The 21191-nt window shown below is 31.3% G+C and overlaps 10 protein-coding genes across 10 annotated transcripts; 5 read left to right on the forward strand and 5 right to left on the reverse strand.

The window, feature by feature from the left end:
• Positions 1–80: 80 nt before the first annotated feature.
• EIN_274940 (sodium/hydrogen exchanger, putative) lies at positions 81–1834 on the reverse strand (the record flags this gene model as incomplete). The annotated part of the gene is made up of 2 exons (XM_004254630.1): positions 81–248; positions 368–1834. The coding sequence occupies 2 exons, from the start codon at positions 1832–1834 to the stop codon at positions 81–83; spliced, it is 1635 nt and encodes a 544-aa protein (XP_004254678.1).
• A 4846-nt stretch (positions 1835–6680) lies between these two features.
• Positions 6681–7298, forward strand: EIN_274950 (hypothetical protein; the record flags this gene model as incomplete). The annotated part of the gene is made up of 1 exon (XM_004254631.1): positions 6681–7298. The coding sequence occupies one exon, from the start codon at positions 6681–6683 to the stop codon at positions 7296–7298; it is 618 nt and encodes a 205-aa protein (XP_004254679.1).
• A 104-nt stretch (positions 7299–7402) lies between these two features.
• Positions 7403–8917, reverse strand: EIN_274960 (thioredoxin domain containing protein, putative; the record flags this gene model as incomplete). The annotated part of the gene is made up of 1 exon (XM_004254632.1): positions 7403–8917. The coding sequence occupies one exon, from the start codon at positions 8915–8917 to the stop codon at positions 7403–7405; it is 1515 nt and encodes a 504-aa protein (XP_004254680.1).
• Positions 8918–9561: 644 nt separating this feature from the next.
• Positions 9562–10320, forward strand: EIN_274970 (hypothetical protein; the record flags this gene model as incomplete). The annotated part of the gene is made up of 2 exons (XM_004254633.1): positions 9562–9813; positions 9961–10320. 2 exons carry the CDS (start codon positions 9562–9564, stop codon positions 10318–10320), a joined length of 612 nt encoding a protein of 203 aa, XP_004254681.1.
• A 120-nt stretch (positions 10321–10440) lies between these two features.
• Positions 10441–11289, reverse strand: EIN_274980 (calcium-dependent protein kinase, putative; the record flags this gene model as incomplete). Its single annotated transcript, XM_004254634.1, has 1 exon — positions 10441–11289. The coding sequence occupies one exon, from the start codon at positions 11287–11289 to the stop codon at positions 10441–10443; it is 849 nt and encodes a 282-aa protein (XP_004254682.1).
• A 155-nt stretch (positions 11290–11444) lies between these two features.
• Positions 11445–12206, reverse strand: EIN_274990 (hypothetical protein; the record flags this gene model as incomplete). The annotated part of the gene is made up of 1 exon (XM_004254635.1): positions 11445–12206. One exon carries the CDS (start codon positions 12204–12206, stop codon positions 11445–11447), a length of 762 nt encoding a protein of 253 aa, XP_004254683.1.
• Positions 12207–13869: 1663 nt separating this feature from the next.
• Positions 13870–15031, forward strand: EIN_275000 (ethanolamine kinase, putative; the record flags this gene model as incomplete). Its single annotated transcript, XM_004254636.1, has 2 exons — positions 13870–14787; positions 14831–15031. 2 exons carry the CDS (start codon positions 13870–13872, stop codon positions 15029–15031), a joined length of 1119 nt encoding a protein of 372 aa, XP_004254684.1.
• Positions 15032–15161: 130 nt separating this feature from the next.
• On the reverse strand, positions 15162–15623 carry EIN_275010 (hypothetical protein; the record flags this gene model as incomplete). Its single annotated transcript, XM_004254637.1, has 1 exon — positions 15162–15623. The coding sequence occupies one exon, from the start codon at positions 15621–15623 to the stop codon at positions 15162–15164; it is 462 nt and encodes a 153-aa protein (XP_004254685.1).
• Positions 15624–17129: 1506 nt separating this feature from the next.
• Positions 17130–17628, forward strand: EIN_275020 (hypothetical protein; the record flags this gene model as incomplete). The annotated part of the gene is made up of 2 exons (XM_004254638.1): positions 17130–17309; positions 17428–17628. 2 exons carry the CDS (start codon positions 17130–17132, stop codon positions 17626–17628), a joined length of 381 nt encoding a protein of 126 aa, XP_004254686.1.
• Positions 17629–18262: 634 nt separating this feature from the next.
• Positions 18263–20210, forward strand: EIN_275030 (hypothetical protein; the record flags this gene model as incomplete). Its single annotated transcript, XM_004254639.1, has 4 exons — positions 18263–19098; positions 19180–19382; positions 19536–19944; positions 19991–20210. 4 exons carry the CDS (start codon positions 18263–18265, stop codon positions 20208–20210), a joined length of 1668 nt encoding a protein of 555 aa, XP_004254687.1.
• Positions 20211–21191: the final 981 nt, after the last annotated feature.

Genomic DNA, 21191 nt, shown 5'->3' on the forward strand with positions numbered 1-21191 from the left:
TAAATTAATAAAACCCAATATAATATGAAATATAGTTTGCATCTGATTGATTTACTAATAAAAAAAATTCATAAAGTAGTTTATTTTTTTTCTTCTTCTGGGATGAGAGGGACGGTTTCTCTAATTTCTGGGATATTATCAACAGTTTCTTTTACGTTTTGGTTTTCTCTAAACTTTCTGTCGACTTTTTCTCTATCAGTCTCGAGTTCGTTTGAGCTACCAAGAGCTGGGTCGATTTTGACAAGATCCTATATTATTAATATATATTATAATTAGATTACTATAATAGATAACAATTATTATTATTATAAAAATAATAATATAATAATAATAATATTATTATATCAAAGAAATAGAAAGAACAAACTTTTTCGTTTCGTGGTTGACCGCCGAAATATTTTTTAAGGACTAATTCGTCGAACATTACAAACATTTTTCTAAAAGCTTTTTTCTTTCCAGGAGCAGATTCTTCCAGTTCAAGACTCTCTGTTGCTGTGATGTTTCTGACATTAAGTGGCTCAGCACCGCCCATTTTAATTTTCATTAATTTTAACAAGAAAGGTGTAGTCATCCCGATCACCACATTAGTGAACAAGACGATCATATAAGTAGTATTTACGATAAGGGGGTTTCCCATTTGTAAAGCCAAAATGATAGCAATTGCCCCTCTTAATCCGGCATACCACAACATCAGTTGATGTCTCCAAGTGATTTTAGCCGCTTTCTTTCTGAAATTCATGAGGAAAGAAATGGGGAAGACGTTTAAAGCTCTTGAGAAGAAGCACAAAAACAAGACGTAAGGCATGAAGAGTGGATTCCAGTATTCTCCTTTCAAATTGTGTGGGTTGAACAACGTGACTCCGACGGAGATGAAAGTCAAAGTGTCTGACACAAACGCCAACGTGCCGACTGATGTATAGAGGACTGGTCTTTGGTCTTCTGGAATTGAATACCAGTGGTGATGTGACATAATAGCTCCCGACACAAATATTGTCAAAATGCCTGACACTCCAAGTAAATTCGACACGAAATACCCAATAAACGCCACACATAAAATCATTAATAAATTGAATGTTCCAGAGATGTGCATACTCTTCACTTTGTTAAAGATGAATGCAGAGAAGTATGAAACAAAAAGTCCTATAGCAAGGGACCCCACGACATTCAATAGAAATTCTCCTATGATGATTAAAAAGTCGACAAAAGTGAATTGGTCCAATGAAGAGTCTAATGTATGAAACAAAACTATAGACACCGCATCATTCAAAACACTCTCTCCAAATACTAATGAGTACAATAAAGGATCTACATTTAATTCAAGAAACAAAGCTAATGTAGCTACTGGATCCGTCGCCCCTAATAAAGTCCCAAATTGAAGACTTTGTGACATATTCATATTAGTCACTCTGATATAATCCACATCTATAAAGGTATACGCGTATATCCCAAAGCCTATCAATAACGACGACAAGACACACCCACCAACTGCAAATGACAATATAGGAACGATGTTCTTGAAAAAGTTCCGCTTTTTCATCGTAAACCCTGCATTAAAGATAATAAGTGGAAGAAGAAGGGTCTGGAAAATACTGGCAAAATTATCGGAGTCTAATATGTACTCAACTCCACCGTAGTGAAGACCTAAAAGTACTAAACCAACTAAGATCCCAATAAAAAGTGACACAATCGATTCAGAAAAGATGTGCAAAAATGGAACTATTCGAACAAAGATCATTGTAAGAAGTGTAAACAAAAAGATCGAACACACTAGAAGAGCAGCAACTTCAAATGTCTCCGTGTCCGTCTCTTCACTCACACTGGATATGGTCGACATTTTGTGTGCTTTTTACAGTTCTTTTCGGTCTTTTCTCAATCAGTAAATAATTAATTTGTGTTTTTGGGTGTGTCAAATACGCCAAAAATTCAGTGGTTTTTGTAAATAGTGAAATGGCAGATATATTGGGATTTTTGTGGCTTTCCACCTTGTTAAGACTTTTCTTTACTATTATTTGATTAAAAATTTTAACGTTTAGAACCGACTTTTCTTTTGTTTTTTTCTGTTCTAATTGTCTGAAAAATGGTAATTATTACAATATTCAAAACTTGTATTATTTATTAATTAATACATTATTATTTATGTATAATACTTAAAACTATTATTTTGGATATATTCATGGTTAGACAAATAATTCATTTAATCAGTTTTTATAATAATTTTTACTGGAATTAATAGTTTACATAAAGCTTTTGTTTAACAAAAAATTATTTTTGGGAATATAAAATATGAAATAATAATAAATGTGATGAAAACATTTTGTTTTTTAACTAGCAAATTTATAATTTCTATTTTGTTATTATTATTAATCATTTTACTATAAAATAAGGACAAATTATTTTAAATTGTTTAACTATATTACAGAATCCAATGAAATGAAGCTATTTCAATTAATAAATCTAAATTTTTTTGATTAAATCTATATTTTTACTATAAGTCTATTAAAATTTAATAGTTTTTTATTTAATAAAAAAACTAAATACAGTATAATCCGTGTTTAATTCCAGTCCGGGTTTAATTAAATAATCGGGTTTAATTCATTCAAAAATAATTAAACCCGAAGTAAGAAAAAATAATAAAAACGACACTTTTGAGTTTTATTACCATAGTCTTGTTTTTGTTCAAATTTATGTAAAATAATTGGGTTTTTACCTAAATTAATCAGAATATTTGTTTTTGAATAAAAATGCATTATTTTTGTTTCTTGAACTATTTTTCGGTACTATTACATTATAAATTACTTATTATAAAATAATGAATAACTAAAAACGAATATAACAAACTCGAGTTTTATTCGTTTTTATTTATTTAAACAGACTTGTTTCATTATCACCTTAACAAAGTATTTGCCGCGAGTGTTTTTTGAAGGAAGTCCATCTTTAAGTCACTGTTTGTGCGTCCCCATGTCACCACTTTCCTCCTCCGTACTGTTTGGACGCTGATGTGGTTCCCTTTTCAAACGGGGCGTTCCTTGGGATCTGCGCAAGAATAACATTGAAAGTGTGTGAAACGGGTGCACAAACAGACCGCCTGTGCCTTCTTTTTGATTATCGTCTCACTCGGTTTCCACTGTTTCGAGGTGAATTATCGACACATTTTTAATTCGGGAACCAGACCAATTATTATCCCAAGCTCCCATTTACTATAATTTTAATTAAAATATTATATTAAATAGTTAAAAAAACTTTATTTTTAGAGACGATGAAAAAGCCTTTACCATCATCATTTGTTTTTGATTGAATCAAATATTTATTAAATAATTATAACTATGAAACTACCGAAAGTTAATTCCATCAATTATTTTTGATTTAAAAATCATTTAAAAAAATTTTCTTGAAAAAAGTGGAATTAAACCCGATAGTTCCAAAATATTTTAAGTGAATTAAACCCGGATTATACTGTATATTTATAATATTAGAGAAGTTTTTTGTAATTTATAACTAATTTATAATTATTAAACTATTAAAATATACTATATAATTCAAAAAAATAGAATCTGCTTTTTTTGCATTCTAACCAAAATAACGTGTTTGCAGCGATTGTTTTTTGAAACACCTCTCAGCCACTGTTTGTGCGTCCCATGTCACCCATTTACTTATTCATACTGTGTGAACACGGATGCATTTCCACCCAGCTTACGAAAGGTAAGTAAAGGGGAATCCGCGTCAAAGTGGCACAAACTTACTGTTAGATATTGTCTTTATAAGCCTTCTTTTCAATGCTCCGTCTTACTCGGTGTCTACTGAATTGAAATGACTGTTGACATTTTTCGATATTAAGTAAACATTTGGAACAAGACCAAATGTTTACTTTATTTCCTATTTACTTTAATCATAATTTACATATTTTTTTCAAATAATAAACCTTTTTTAATAAAATAATAAACCTATTAAATACTTATTAAAGAGTGTTAACGTGATAGGGCGTATCCACACGAAATTGTGAATCCCTGTGGATTGGAATATTTTGTGTGGATAGCCTCTTATTTTTTTGTCGAAAAAACCCAAATATTCGTTTTAAACCATATGTTATGATTTTTAAAATTAATAATTGTTATTTATAATCATTTATGGGACAAAAATGATATACAAACATGAATACCCCCATAAGGAGTATTTCCAATATTTGCAATAATTTCATAGTAAGAAAAAACGCTATTCTCAGCCTTTTTTGGAGTGGTAAAATAAAAATAGATCAAAATGAACAAATAAAATTACTAACGAAAGTCACTCGTATTATCCCGTTTATTTGATACATGTAACGCTATTTTTTTCGTTTTTTTAATTGAAAAAACATTTCAAAAGTGATTTATGTGATTATAATTTGGGAAAATTCCCGTTTTTTGCATTAAAAAATATTTAATTTTAATATCAATTAACAATTATATTATTTAATTGTTAATTGTGGCTCAAAAATGCATTAATTATCACTTTTTACTAATAGTATTGTAATTTATATAAACACTTCATTAGTTTATTATTTTAATAATAATATTTGGGAATTGAAATTTGTTAAATAAAGTTCTTTTAGTTTGCGCAAATTATACGTATAAAAAAGGGTTTTACATCCTAAATTAATTCTGGTTTTGTTGAAAATGTTAAAGACAAAGGTTTTATGTCTAAACTATTAATTAATAACAATAAATTATATAACAATAGTACATTATTAATGAACATAAAAATGACAGAATAATCACAAAACAAATTCTATTAACATAGTTAAATAAAATCTAATTTTTACTATAAAAACCTTAAAAAGTTAAATGGCAAATTACCACATTGTAACCATAAGTTATTATTTATGTTATTAAAAAATCATAACAATACTAGTTAATTAGAATAGAAACATACGACAAATACCAACAAAAACCATCAAAAAATACAAGTCATGTTACTTATTTTGAACACATGTAATAATAAAGATTGTCTATCTATATTTACCATCCACACCTTTTTAGCCTATCCACAGTAAACTATGCCATAGTTTTTTATGACAAATTATATGTTATTTTATATATTATTCAATTTCAATAATTTTATTGATTAAATATAATTTATACAATTAGTTAAATAAACTAAAGTTAATTAATAAAAAACTTTAGTGTTATTTTTATTTTAACAAAAATTGTTTTTTTTTGCGGCAAATTCGTTTAAATGGTAAAAGTAAAAGATGACTTTGACTAAAAATAAAATTTGTTTTTTCTGTTTTTACTTTCAAAAAAATCGCTTTTTTATGAATTCGGTCCAAAAAACCCATTTTTTTGTAAACTCTTAGCCAAATTTAATGGAAATTACAACATAAATGTGTAAGATTTTCAAAGCCATCCACATAAAAGTGGTCTATCACGTTAACACTCTTAATTATAACTGTCAGATGTAATTGAACTATATATATAACTATATTATAAATAACTTAAAGAAGTTATGGTTTACTTATAAATAATAGATTTCTTTATTAAAACATTTAAAAATCAAACTACTCTTAAATTATTATAAATTGTTAGTTAATTATAATATATTATATTAATAAAATAATTATTTTTTTTTAATATATTGTTTATTTTTAATTTAAATTATTTTTGGAGAAAAAATAAATTTAAATTCGTTTTTTCTATAAATAATTTACAGTTATTTTGTTATTTCAAATTAAACCTTCGTTTGATTACATTTATAATTAATATAATATTATTGAAACTAATATACTGAAGCCCTAAAAAGTTGTTTAATATTATAGTATATTTATTGTTTTAATAATGATAAAAAATAACATAATAAAAACAAGTATCTTACTAAAATATTTATATTTGTGGTATTCAAGATAAAATACAATTAACTTATTTTATAATAAATAAATATAATTATCTAATAAATTACATTTTTATTTATGTCGTGATATATTTTAAGAATATGTATGATTTAAATTTTATTTTCGTTTATTTTCAAGTCAACAACTATCGAGCCAAAACCCGCAAAGTCAAGCAAAAAGGTCTCAATTTTTAAATAAACAAAGAATTTTTTTGTTAATGATTAAACTAATATTTATAATAAAATCAATTATATTATTGGTTCATATGTCTAAAGTCAAGAAGAAAAATCAAATCCACTTTTCACCTTTGTTGAGGCATTTTCAAATTCGATGTTAATAATAACTTAAGTCAAATTATAAAATATGGCATATTAATTAAAAAATATTAGTTAAGGTGGTTAATAAAACCCTGAATAATTTCAAAATAAAAATCCTGAAATATGTAAAAAGACATGTTGATTTTTATAGGTAATAAACCTTCCCAAATTTGCATAATTATACAACTAATATAAAGTTATTTATAGCACACTATTTTACCTGTAAAATTAATATAAAAACGGATTTCTTGGATTGCAAGAAGAATTATACGCACTTTTGAGAGGATTTACAGTTGTGAAGTCATGTTAAACATAAAAATTCATCACCTTATTATCGGCATATTTCTATTAAATGTTCGCAAAATCATTTAAAAATCAAGGCAATGGTATATAATCAATGAAATTGCCTTCATTCTCAAAGACAATCAAATAACACCAAAAAAAACACCCCAAAAAGAAAATGCGATACAAACTTATAATACTACTATCAAAATAACACACCAATGTCTGTTCTCCAATCTTTACCTTCTTATTATCAGCGTTCCTTTTACTTGAAAACTGTGTCTCAAACACCACTCACAGTCCCGTTATTCACTCCTCTCTTGATTCCAAAGGTCAACATGAAACCATCAAATCCAGTCATTCTGTCCGACGACAACACATTCGAAGACTCCTCAGCAGATATCGTCGAGACTCCTTGTGATTTCGTCGAGTTTGAAAACACCTGTGACATCGTCAAGAGTATCATCACTTCGACTTTGCTGGACCTGAAAACCCCCAAAGACACACCTTCAAAAATCTCAGACGAAAAGTCTAAAACAACGGAGTCGTCCTTCGTCCAGCCATATGCACCAAACGACTCGAACAGTCTCGAAGAGCTCGAAAATGAGATCAAATGCGATTTAACCAAGAAACACGACACCAAAGACAAGAAGACTAAACGAACAAAAAAGATCGATGACAAGCGCACTCACGTGATCAAAAAGAAAAAACATTACACACGACAAGAGCCTTGTAGTAGTCGTTTCACTGACATTGCCAAATTGGTGACGGTCTTCGGAATGATTTTTATCTGCCTTGGTCTCATCTGGAAGAGCCACACTGACATGCTCACACTTTAGTCGCTGTATTTCTTCGCATCATTTCATTACTTTTTATCATTCTGGTTCTATCTTTTTTACTACTTAAAACAATATGGTGATGAAGAAAATATAAATAGTATCGATCACTTGAATTTATCAAACTTAGACTTCACTTTGTCACACTTTTCAGTAATACGGCCTATTTTCACTTCGTGTTGTCGTTCACACTTCTCACTTTTTGTGATCTTACCAAACTCATCTCTCTTTTTGCCACATTTAGTATGATACTTCACAAAGATGTCGCGCTTCGGTTTGTCACACTTCTCTTTCTCCTCCTTAAAGATATCCTTCTTCTTCTCGCACTTCTCTTTTGGTGGCTCCGAGAACTCTTCTTCCTTATGTGGTGGATTGTCGGAATAAGGTGGTGGCGGGATTTCTGAATCAATTTTTGGTGGGTTGAATGAATCGTGTTTGTGTGGGGGTTCTGAGCTATTTGGTACTTCTGAGAATGGTGGGGTTGTTGAAGACGAGTCTTTTGGTGGTTGTTCTGAATTGTCTCCAGGTGGTGGAATTTCCGAATCTTTTGGTGGTTGCTCCGAATTGTTTGGTACACCAGAGGACTGATTTGGAACACCCGAAGACGAATGGTTGGGAACACTGGATGAGTGGTTTGGTATGCTTGATGAATGTGTTGGAATATCCGAAGACTGATTTGGTATATTTGATGAATGACTTGGAACACCAGATGATTGATTTGGAATACTGGATGAATGTGTTGGTACACCAGAGGATTGGTTAGGTATGCTTGATGAATGGTTGGGAATATTTGAAGAATGACTTGGCACACCAGATGATTGATTTGGAATACTCGACGAGTGACTCGGAATACCAGATGATTGGTTGGGAATATTAGAAGACTCATGTTTTGGTACATCAGACGAATGGTTAGGAACACTCGAAGAATGATTTGGAATACTAGACGAGTGATTTGGTATACTGGATGAATGTGTTGGTACACCAGAGGACTGATTTGGAATATTCGATGAGTGACTTGGCACACTTGAAGATTGGTGCTTTGGTGGATTACTTGAACTTTGTATTTGAATAGTTGATGATTCTTGTTTTGGTGGATTTGGCACATCACTACTAACATGTGGAGGATTCGACGACACTTTATTAACAACAGAGGAGCTTTCTTTCTTCACCACTTCTGATGATTCGTTTTTAACGACCTCACTCTTCGATTTGGATTCCGAAGGGACTTCTGATGGTACACTTGATTGGACAAATGTTGACTCTTCCTTTATTTCAACCTTTCGAAGTCTAATTACAACTCGGTGTTCCAGTGACAAACATGTTATAAGTCTTTGTTGGTTTTCATAAGAAACCATATCAAGTCCTCTTCTCATTTGAGCGATTAACCTGACCTTGAGGAGGGAGATTTTTCTTAAATTCTTTCTTACAGTTCTAATCTTGCACAACAACAACTTTCTATCTCTGATGCCAACAAGTATCGAAAAATCTTTCATGTCACTTTCGACTTCCTTCCGCAACACTCTCTCGATATCCTCTAACCGTTTCATCTTCTTTTCTATTGATGATAACAAGTGCTCCAAATGGACCATTCGACATTTACACTGTTTCCCGTAGCAATGCATGTAATCACACCGCGGTTCGCAATCCTATTGTGTCATTTTTTATCCAAATATATACACTTCGTTCCACACCACATAATCTCAAAAAATCAAGTTCAATCGTTTGTATTTACAACCTTTGTTTGTTTGAATTCAACGTGACTTGTCAAATCTCATTTTGTATTTTTATTTTAATTAATTTTTGGCTGAAACGAACTCAATACAAAAAGAAAAAACAAATAATAAAAACAAACTTTGCACGGTTCTACACTCATTACAATCACAATCAGCGAGGCGATAAGTGTTAAAATTTTCATTTGTAATATTATGAATTTTAAGAACTCTTTTCAAGTTTCTTTTTTTGTTGATTTTTATTTTTATTTTTTTTTGAGTTTGGTAATTTTTTGTTTTCTTTTTTTATTTTTTATAATTTTAATTTATAGTTTTTATTATCATTTAATCATGGTTTTAATCGATCTTTATTTTTTAACTCAAAACTCGTATACTTGTGATGTGTTCGTTATTTTACGATATACAATAAACTCCACTTCTTATGTTTAGTATTTTTGAATGACACTAAATTAAAAGTTGATTACAATTAGATGAGATACAATTAAAATATTAATATAGTAAATTGATCTATAAATAAACTATAAATAACAAACCATATGGATACTGAGTTATACCCATCCAATCCGCCTCAAGTGAAAAAGATCAAACAGTCAGTTGTTCAGACGATTCAAGCTGGAGTTTATGAAGGTGGGTTTCAGATTTGGGAAGGTGGTGATGATTTATACAATCACATTGCTACAACCCTCCCAAAATTTTCAAACAAGCGGGTGATGGAGTTGGGGTGTGGTCAGGCTCTCCCTTCCATTTTACTCAAACTCAATGGTGCGACAGTTGATGTTTCCGACTACGTTTGTGTATTCTTCAAAACCCTACTTTATCTTCATTTTCCAAAATTCGTACATTGTTTATTGTCTGAATTTTCTCAAATTCAGACAACTGATTGTAGTATAAATTATAATTAATATATTTATAATTTTATAGTTTCTAATCGCAAGAATAAGGAAGTCATCGACCTCACTAAGCTCAATTTCCAAGCAAATGGGCTTTCCCTTGAAACTACCAAGTTTTACACCGGCGACTGGGACTTACTTCCAACCTCCGACTATGACTTTGTGATCGGTGCTGATGTCACATACAACCCGGAGAACCACACAAAGTTAGCGCATGCAATCAACAGATTACTGTCTCCACACGGCGAAGCAATTATAGCCACAAAAGTGATCTATCCAGGTAACAATGGCTTGATCTCCGATTTCAACGCTGTGATGACTTCACTTGGTTTCACATATTCATACACCCAAGTCAACTCTTCTGGGGTCGTTCGACTCATTGTGACATACAAAAGACATAACTAAACACTCCCTTTCTGAGTTATTATTATCATTCGATCGTATTAGTTTCATATATTATATTTTACTAATACCATGGAGTAACTAGTCGTATTAACAAGAAAACTACAAATCTATTATTACAAATCACTTCGTCGTTTCCACAAGCAACCGATGGTTCTCCGCCTCGTCCCATCCCATTCGTTTCATCTCGTCAAAGACAACACTATTCCTTACAAAGTCTTTCGCGTCGTCTAATCCATCTTCTTTCCTCTCAAACACAATATCTTCTTCCCCTTCAAATCGTTCTTTCAGTTCATTCAAATTGTTCACATTAAAGGGGTACTTCCCTGTCATTAAAAAATAGAGAACTAACCCTAGAGAGTATAAGTCACACTTCTCGGTGTATTCCATTCCCTTCACTATCTCAGGAGCAGCATATAAAGGTGACCCCACTCCATGCACCATCTTCTTCAGAGTCTTTGTCGCAAAGCCAAAGTCACACATCTTAATCTTCATGGGACACTCCTCAAATACTAAAAAGTTCTCGGGTTTGATGTCTCGGTGGATGATCCCAAACGTCTTCCGAAGATAAGAGCAACTCGCAAAAATCTGTCCAAACGTTTCTTTGACCTCAAAGGGACTCAACGTATAATTCTTGAATTGCCGCTTCTCGACGTACTTCGTTAAATCACCTAACGGACAATACTCGACACACAAACAACACCCTTCCTCACTGTTTAATGTGCTTTTGATACTTCCAAAACCATAGCACTTCAATATGTTCGGATGATGACACATCCCCATGATCTTTTCCTCTTTCTTCAAGTTGTCACACTTGTCACCAAACGACTTCTTAATCACTATTATCTTCCCACTGGTCTTTTCTAGGGCTTGGTACACCGTCCCATACTTCCCTTTCCCAATTTCATTGATGATATAGTAATCGTCCATATTCACTTCTTTCACTTCAACTCGCTTTTGCCACGTGTCCATCGCGTTCACAAAGTTCGAGAGAAGCCTCAGCACACTGTCTATTGATTTTCTCCTCTACACTGTTACTGCTCAATTCCGTATTGTTGATATGTATAATTAATTATAGAATGTGTATCATATGAAGTATATTTCAATGGAGATCAAATCATACTATATTATTCTAGAGTATGATAGTAATTATTATAAGAGTACAATAGAATAAAGAATAATAAACAAACTAAAGAAGGGAAATTGGGGGTCTTCTCGTCGACAAAAAGGTCGATGATTGTGTTCAATTCTCTTGAAAAAGCCTTTGCACTCTTTGGTTCACAAGTTGTTTCAGTATTTGTTGAGTTCGACGTGTTTTTCATATTAAAAGTGTTTTGTGGGGAATTAGACTTTGACGGCTTTGACAACATCTTTAGAATGAAAGAGAGAGGAGTGAGAGCGAGTTGTGGGAAAGGGGAGTTCTGTTGTTCGAAGAGAGCGATTGAGAAGTTAGTAGGTGCGACGGATATATTGTCCTCGAATTTGTCTTTATGAAGTTTAGAGGCGATTTCGAGCAAAGAGGAGAGAAAGGAATTGCGCTCGAAAGGAGTGACGTTGTTCTCTTCGAAATAATTTTGGATTGAAGTGTTAAAGGGTTGTGGAGTTAAAATATAAAGTCGTTGTGGGTAAGAAGTCTCTTGGAAGTGAACGACTGGACTGACATAAGGAAAGGAAGTTAATTCTTTATATTGAGCAATAATGTCAAGTAACACATCGATTTGTGAGTCACACATTTGCTCTGTATTCACTTCGATAAGTAATTGATGTGGAGACGTGTGGCATTGACGAGCGTACGGCATATTTATTGTGACGGAAGAACAGGAGATGTTCTGCTCTTCATAAAAAAGGGAATCACTTTTGTGACAGATTATGCCGTTCAAACACTTCATTGAATTTGTAAGTTGAACTTCACAATTCGTTTTTATTGAGAGGAAATAATGAGGCCAAGGTGTATTTTTGTTCACTTTCTATCTGTTTTTCTTGAATCAGTGACTTCAAAATTCAGAATTGTATCATTTTTATTGTTTTGTATTTTATTCTGGTTTATTTACTGGATATATAACTATAAAATATAGTAATTTCAAGAAAAAGAATAAATTTGTTTTTAATAAACAAAAATTGAAAATAAATTATTGAGAAACAGAGATTTTTGAGGATTGAGTTAATTTGGAAAAAAGAATTCGGCGATTTTTGACCTTTGGATAATACGTGTAACAATTTAAAATAACAAAACAAATAATATTATAAAAACACAATCACAAAATAAAAAGATAACATTGGTAATGAATAGCAAAAAGTGCTGTGTATAAAGTTGTAAATATAAAAAAACTATTTTTTGATTTTTGTTATGTTTTTTTGTTGAAAATAACCTGAAATATCAAAACAATTTCTTGGAAAAATAAGTTAAATAACTCATTTATTTTTGTTTAATTTTGGTAAAAAAAATTAATAAATCTATCATATAAAAACCATTTTATTAATTATAATTATTTCTCGTGTTGAGGTGAGAAAAAAGTATTTGTGGTAAAAAGTGGTTACGATCTGTGGATTATTAATGTCAAAAAACGGCAAAATATCTATGAAATGTTGAGGTTTATGAACTAAATAATATATTGAACTCATTCTGGAAAAGTCTTAAAAATCATTACTATTATTCATTATCAAAATACTAATAAATTATTACTAAAGTTTTTAATAAAAAATATGAAAAAAAAACGATATTTATAACATTTATTCTATTTAAAATGTTATTGTGATTTTTAAAAATCAAAAAATTATTTTTTAATTGTTTAAAATTAGAAAAAATATTTTTATTATTTTAATTAAAAAAAAATTAAAGAGAATTACTAATTTTTATAAAATAATGGTTATAATAATATATTTGTTAGTTTAAGTTTTTATTTTAATGTAAAATAATTACACAATTATAATTTTATAAAAAAATGTTAATAAATATAGTATAATATTAAAAAACATATTTAAATGATTTTATAATATTTTGAACTAATATATTCAAAATGAAAATATAAGAAATGCCAAAAGGCATGCAAAATAACTTTATAAATATTAAGGCATTTTTAATTTTCTTTGACACTTTTATTATATTTTAATAATTTGATCAATCATTATTAATCATATCACGATAATAATCCACAATACAACGAAAAAAGTTGTCAAAAAATTCACAATTATTAATTTGATGGAATATTTAACTATTTTATATAGTTTATTTATTAATATTGAATAATAATATTTTATCTTTGCATTTTTATATTCTGAACACTTAATTTATTCTATCAACAATCGTCACTGGCATTTTTCTCACTTGGATAATACCAATACTTTTTAAACAGCAACTTAACAAAACAATAATTATAATAATTAAATATTAATGGTAAAATTTTAGATATTTACTTATAATTTGATACTTTTTTTTTTGACAACACAGAACCGTTCATGAATGTTGATTGATGTGATTGAATCTGTCAGAACAGGGAAAAAGAACCAACTTAAACAGTCCACAACTTAAAAAAGAGACAAATGGACACCACAATGTCATACGATGACTTAATCCCAAGCGAAGAGCGCAATATTAAAGCAATAGCGCATTACCCGCATTTGATTTCCTACAATAACTACCTATCCAATTCCCTCCGCTCTCCCGCCCCAGACTCAATCACGAAACTCCCATCACTCTTTGTTGCTATTGATACAATGAATAACTCCAACTTTACCAAGTCGATCATATACGTTGTCAAGAAGTTAGTCCCTAACTTCAAAGACACACAACCAGACAAGTTCTCTTTCCGACACTTCACAGAAGGGATTACTAATAAGTTGGTGTGCATCACCGACACCACCACGAACTTCTCTGTCAATGTAAGAACGTACGGGTCGTATACTGAGTACGTCATTGATCGAAAACAAGAACTGTTGGTCACCGAGGCTTGCAGTACTGTTACGTTATATGGGACGTTTTTGAATGGTGTAGTGTACTCATACATCCCCGGGAGAACACTTTGCTTAGGCGACTTAATCGATTTGAAGACTTTTAAAGACACGGCAGTCGCTATTGCTCGACATCACAAGATCACCCCACCACTCGTTAAGGCACCTTTACTCTTCGTCACACTCAGAAAGTGGCTTGCAAACGTCCCACTCGAATACGTCGACCAGAAGAAAACGCCATATCCCATTAACGTGTTAAAGGACGAGTTGGTCTTTTTGGAAAACAAGTTGAAGGACAAGAGCGACGTCGTCTTGTGCCACAACGACTTGTTATTGAAGAACTTCATTAAAAGTACTGACGGCGTTTCTTTGATCGACTTTGAGTATAGCAGTTACAACTACAGAGCTTTCGATTTGGCAAATCACTTTTGCGAATGGTGCGGATTCGAGTGCAACTGGGACAGTTACCCTAATCAAGAAACTCAGAGGAGATTCATATCAATGTACCTCTCGGCTTATTACGTTTGTTACACTTTAAAAGGCACAACAAGTTACTAATTATTAGAAAAAACCTGCCGAAGAATTAATAGGTGAGATAGAAAAGATACTTGAAGACGTCAAATGGTTTGAATTGGCTTCACACTTCTATTGGGGGACTTGGTCACTCATACAAGCCGCTCTGTCTTCTATCGACTTCGACTACACCGTCTACGCGTATGAACGGTTTAATAGATACTTTGTGGTCAAGAAGAATCTGATGGGCTAATTCTGTATCCTTTTTATTATTAGTTTGAAATAGAAAGAATATAGTTTTATTATAATACAACTGTTGTTCTAATAAATAATAGATTATTATATTATGAGAGTATTAAAGAATAAAACACAGAAGAAATGTATCAAGGCCGATGGATGGAGATGTGCGAGAGTTGAGAAGGGAGTGTATCGACTGCTTCCCATAAGAAGCAGACGCTTTCTATAACACGTGGGTTGTCTTTGTATTGTAACAAAGCGGTGGTGAGTATATTGAAATAATCGTTGCACATTTCCTTGACAGAACAAAGACCGGAACGCAACTTAGAACGCGTCGCGACAACTTCGTCGTCAGCATCAGAGACACAACACTCGACAATTAGTATCTTCAAGTATTCAGCCGAGAATGACTGCATGAGGGCTTGAAGTGTTGGAGTCTCTTCAAAGAGTGTAAACATCTCTTCAAAGAAGCACATGACATCAGAAGAATATTCTAACGACTCTCGACAATACGTTAAAAGTATTGGCATCACTTGTTGGAGGTGTGGTGTATCGTAAAATGAAATGGCAAATGTTACCAAGACTTCCAATGATGATGATGTGTTCATGGTAACTATTTGCGATAAAATAGAAAGTGTTAGTTGTTTTAAAGGTTCTTCGACGACTTCAGGCACTAACACTGAATTTCTCTTTTTTTTTGAATCTAATTCATTTTACTATTAAGTAATAATTACTGATAATAGTTTATTAATAATAATTAATAATAATTAATAATAATAATTAATAATAATTGATAATAGTTTATTAATAATAATGGTTTTAAATTCTAAATGAAATAAAAACATTAAACAAACTTCGTATAAAAACTGCGGAGTATAAGTCCATCGCTTCTTCAACAGATGTGTTATGTGAGATTGCAGAGAGCACTAGATTTAAAAATGGTATCAAGTACTTTTTGTCGAACGTTGTCGAATGCCCTACGATATCAGATAATAGCAACGTCACTTTTAAGTTGTTGGTTTGAAGGAGTAAAGGTATCAATTGGTTTTGAAAGGAATACATTCGCTTTTGAAGAAGGGCTGATGAGTCATATGGCAAGATGTCGATTGTGTCAAAGATAAAATGGAGAATAGACGTTTGGTCGTCGATTGAAGTAAAACAGTTGAGGACTTCCAGCGGAGTGGTTTCGGATTTGAGTACCAAAAGAGAGGAAGTTAAACCAATAGTTTGTTGCAACCTAATACATTACTATTTAAATATAGTTTGGTTAAATTACTAATGATATATAATATATTTATTATAATTAGTATAGTAAATTTGTTAATATTAAAGAAACTATTGTTTGTATTATATTGTTCTAAAGTGATAGTTAATATAGTTGTTTATTAATAACAATGGTTTCAAACTGAACCTTGGAATTTATAGTTAGTTTTAATAAATAAATATAACATATTATCATGTGGTAGAACGACAAACTTTGAAAGGGAAGGATTGAGCATTTGTTTGGCGTATTTGTTGTATAAGAATGTTAAATGGGTAAACAGGCCTTTTGCGTCGTCGAAAGACAGAGCACTTTGATTCAGCTTGACGTATGTAAAAAAACAAAGCACCGCGTAAAAAACAAGTTGTTGGTTGTTTGATGCGATTACGTGCTGCAACAATTTTGCTGCATTTTGTGATTTCATGTATTGTGTAAGCTGTGTATCAGCATTTCTTCTGATGTTGTCATCACTCGTTCCGTAAAATTGGGTGATCAAGGTGTTGAGAATTTGCAGGTTTTCTTGACTCTCCAAACCAAGCAAAGCCATTCTGCTTTTTTTCTCAAAAAATAATCTTTTTCTTTTGATAAACTATACTTTTAATTTTTTTTACAAGAATTATACTATTATAATTCTTACACAATAATATTAGTATATTTTATAATATATTAAATTAGCAGAAAAACGGATTGATGGTAAACTATAAATAAAAAAAAAGATAATTATGAAAAAGTATTAAATATAAATAATATATTTATTAATAATTAAGTTAACAATTAAATGAGAAAAAAAGTGGTAACAAAAAGAAAAACTATAAAAAATAATAAAAGAAACTAGTAATATAGATTTCAAAAAATGAGCCGCCAAGTTGACATCATTGACCAGATATTTGCCAATATCGACTATCTAAACGACGCGATGATAGCCCCACTTGCGGAGCTTGGAAATTATTTAGCAAACGATCAACAGTTACAACAGCTAAAAGATGAGGATTATCAACGTCACGCCAAAAACATAGTAGCCGTTGTTAAGAATGTTTGTTATTATTATAATTTAACTATAATATAAATTACATAATAAACCCATATAAATACTATAATTTATAATAAAAACAAGCTATACCAGGGTATAGTAAATTCAAACTAATAAGAAGTTAGACGTCCTTATCGACCAACTTCCTCCACTTGAAGACAACACGCCCGAAGTCAACCAAAAAATCCAAGAGCTTGAGGTCAGAAACAAAGCTGTTGACCAGAAGCTGAAAGAAGTTGTTGGGGAGAGCGAAAGCTGTTTGAACCACTTATATGCCGTAGACGAGACTATTCAGTCCGCTGTTATCAACTCTAAAAATTGATTGTTTTTTATTATAATTTTATGGTTTGTGTACTATTTCTATACTATTTGTTATATGAACTTAAATAGTGTTTTTGTTCATGTTCTAATAAATACATATTTTCTCATAAAAATATTGAACTATAAACTATAATAAACTGTATTATTGTAATAATACAAATAAACAATGAGAAATGAGATTTCTTATTGTCATAACGAGGACAAACTAAAGTAAGCTTTTTCGGTTTTTGTACGATTAATTCACCTTTTTGCAGGATGACTCATCTCGGATTTTTCTATTTTTTAGATGGGGTTATACGTTTTTCTTTTGATTGTTTGCCAATGAATAGCCGAAATGAAGTCTTTTTTATTCTTTTAAGAAGAGAAGCAGGCATTTGTCGTCTTTATAACCCACGTTTCCTCTTTCTTTTTGTATAATATATTTTTAATATTATAATTATAACTTGTAATTATACAAATTGTGGGTTTGTTACCCGAAAATTTCCAGAATGACTAGTTATTAACAATCTTAATGACTCTTCATTTTTATCATAAGTGTTAGTATAAATAATTATAATAAATAGTTAAAAACGAATGAACAAACTGAGGTATTTTTTGGGTCGATTTTTGAGTTTAAACCCAACAGTAAAATCAGAATGAGTAAAAGTGATGAACAGGCCTTAACGAAAGAATCTGCTAAACTTCATGCGTTTGCTGGCCAAAACACAACCCGTCGTTTTTCGCTGAAATACAATCTTGCCACGTCTGTCCAAAAGTTGTCTCTGTTGCTCCAACAAACGCCACCTAAGGTGACGTCACTCAATGAATTATGGGATTCATGTCTTCTCATATTTCCCACCATCGAAACAGACATCAATTTTCTGAACTTTTTTTATCTCATAGTTTCCCATCCAAAGTACATTTCAGCTCTTTCATTAGAAAATTCGTTGTACCTAACTTACAGAACAAAACTCATCAAAACGCTTGAATTAGTCATATCTGCGATCTCGACGTTTTCTCTCAAAATTGATCTTCCATCCGCTTCCATTCGAGGAACAGCTGGGAAACTTCATGCGGAATTTGACGAGAGGACTTGTTCCTTTGAAACGGCAAGACCGGTGTTATCCGCTCCAAAGAAAAAATCACTCTTTTCGAAATTTAAAAGAACTAAAACAGTTCCCGTCATGACCGTGACGGAGGAATTAATTCCATTTGCTGTTAAAATAATAGGACTTGGGTACTTTCGAGTACCCATATTCAGAGAATGCTTACTCCTCGATTTCGAAACGCACATACAATACAAATCAACGTGGACTATGAAGAAGGCACTTTCAAAACACTTTCCGTCTTTAATGATGTGGGACGACTTCGATAGTAAATTGAAGAAAGCAGAGCTCGATGTCAATATCAAAGTCCTTAACAACGAGAAGTCGTTGTTTGTGATGATTTTCCATGAAATCGTTGTGTATCTTGAGAAGCAGACAATCAACAAGTTTGTTTCATTGACAAAGTCTTCAATAGAATTATATGGAATTAAATAGAATTGTTTAAAATCGTGCATATTAAAACATAGAGTCATTCAATGGACCATCTTCCATGGGTTTGATGTATTACTCGAGATGTACACAAGGGAGTACAAAGATTTGAATATTGCAGATGACTATGTTCACGCTCTCGATGGGATATTAGTATCTTCTGTCCATCCAAAAATGATCAATTTCTATATGGAGACTGAGTTATCACGAACAAATATGTACGATGAAGGTGCTGTCTTGTGTTTGTTACTTCAAATGTTTATTTTCTAATAATTAAAACAAAATTAATAACAAAATTAATAACATTTTAATAACATTTTAATAACATTTTAATAACATTTTAATAACATTTTAATAACATTACTTAGTCTGTGAAGTAAAGAATGACCGATAGCAACTATAGCAGACCTTGAATTCTACTTTTCTAAACTACGGACAAAGGTCTTGTTATTGAAGAAAGACTTTGACGTTGAGTTGTTATGTAAATTTATAGACACGATCATCGAGAGCGAAAATGTTGTGACACTTCAGCGTATACTGACAGTGTTATACTCATACGCAGACTTGTTTAGTGGAAAGGTGCGACATACATTCTTTATCGAGTACTTGCTCGACAAGAAGTTTTTTGTGTTAGCATATTTTTGGGAGGAGAATGTGATCTCCCTCTTTGTTCAACTTCTTCTGTTCAAAGGGACAATTGCGAAAGTGAAGAACATTGAGAGTGGAGTATTGGAAGACGTAGAAAAGAAGTTGTATGACTTACAAGAACCATTTGAGAATATTACACCGGCGCAACTTGATTTGTTTGTTATACTTTGTTCGAATAGGAGGAGAGAAAATAACTGATAGGAACATCAACAAGAAAGTCAGGCGCAAATTTGAAAAAACAAAGGTCGAGAAATTAAGTCGAAAACAGCGACCATACTATGAGTCGTGTGGAAGGATATATGGCTATTTCACTGATATGTATAATGAGTGGCAAGTCTCTGGAAGTGATGTGTTCCCAAACCTAATTTTCATGCATTCTGTCAAGGAGAAGGATGAGATCACACTTGCTTTGGAAAATTGATTGTTTTTCATGTTTCTATGGAGTCTGTTGAAATAACTTAATTAATAGTTTAATTTTGTTATATGAATAGAATTTGTTATTAGAGCAGAGTCTCTGTCATGCATTCGAATTGATACTAAATACTACATGTGAACGAACTTGATACAATCCAAATACTTCTATAGGCTTGATTAGTCTTATTTAGTTGAACAGAATAACTTCAAGTGATCAAATATGATATTCTTTGTAAATAATGTTATATTTGAAAGGTATGAAAAGAATAGAAAACAATAATTTACTAAAAGCTAAACTTTAAAAACTAACTTAATTGGGATAATCAAAAGATGAATAATAAGGATGGAACACAAAGTAAGCCTATTGTGATCAAAGAAGAGCCAATCCAAAAAATCATAAAAAGAAATTTTGTTTTGGAGTCGATCAGAAACAAAGAAAATTTGGCAGCTGACGTAACTAAGCCGAAAAAGGTCGGACAACCTTTCGTTTTGATAACAAGAAAACAACAAAACCCAACAAGAGACTTGAGAAAAGAACGCTTTCTGAGGTCTATGGAAGATAGGAAAAAAGCACTGGATATGGCACAATTTGGAAGTGTCAAAAAGTAAATGACTTTCGTCCTATCTATTTCATAAGTAAAAAAGGTTTTTATCTTTTCTTATACCGTATTATATCTATTGAATTTATTTTTCTATAACTGTTATGACTTTTTTACTCAAGTTAAAATTTAAACTAAAAAAAGGTACTCTTTGCATACCCTTGAAAAAGTCGAGGCATCTAAAAAGTATGTTTCAAATTTGTTTGTATTAAAAACAAATTTTCTTTATAAAAAAACTAAAAATTTTCGCCCATTATAAAGTAACTCTTTATTTTCGTTTTAATTAATAGAGGATAGCGGTGTTATCGTTTCACACAACAAAGATATCACAACCAATAGAAATTAAAAGACAAATGACAGAAACGTTTATTTTTAAAATAACATTTATA

This window comes from Entamoeba invadens, assembly GCF_000330505.1.
Source record: "Entamoeba invadens IP1 unplaced genomic scaffold scaff_1105074725195, whole genome shotgun sequence".
Taxonomy (NCBI): Eukaryota; Evosea; order Mastigamoebida; family Endamoebidae; genus Entamoeba; species Entamoeba invadens.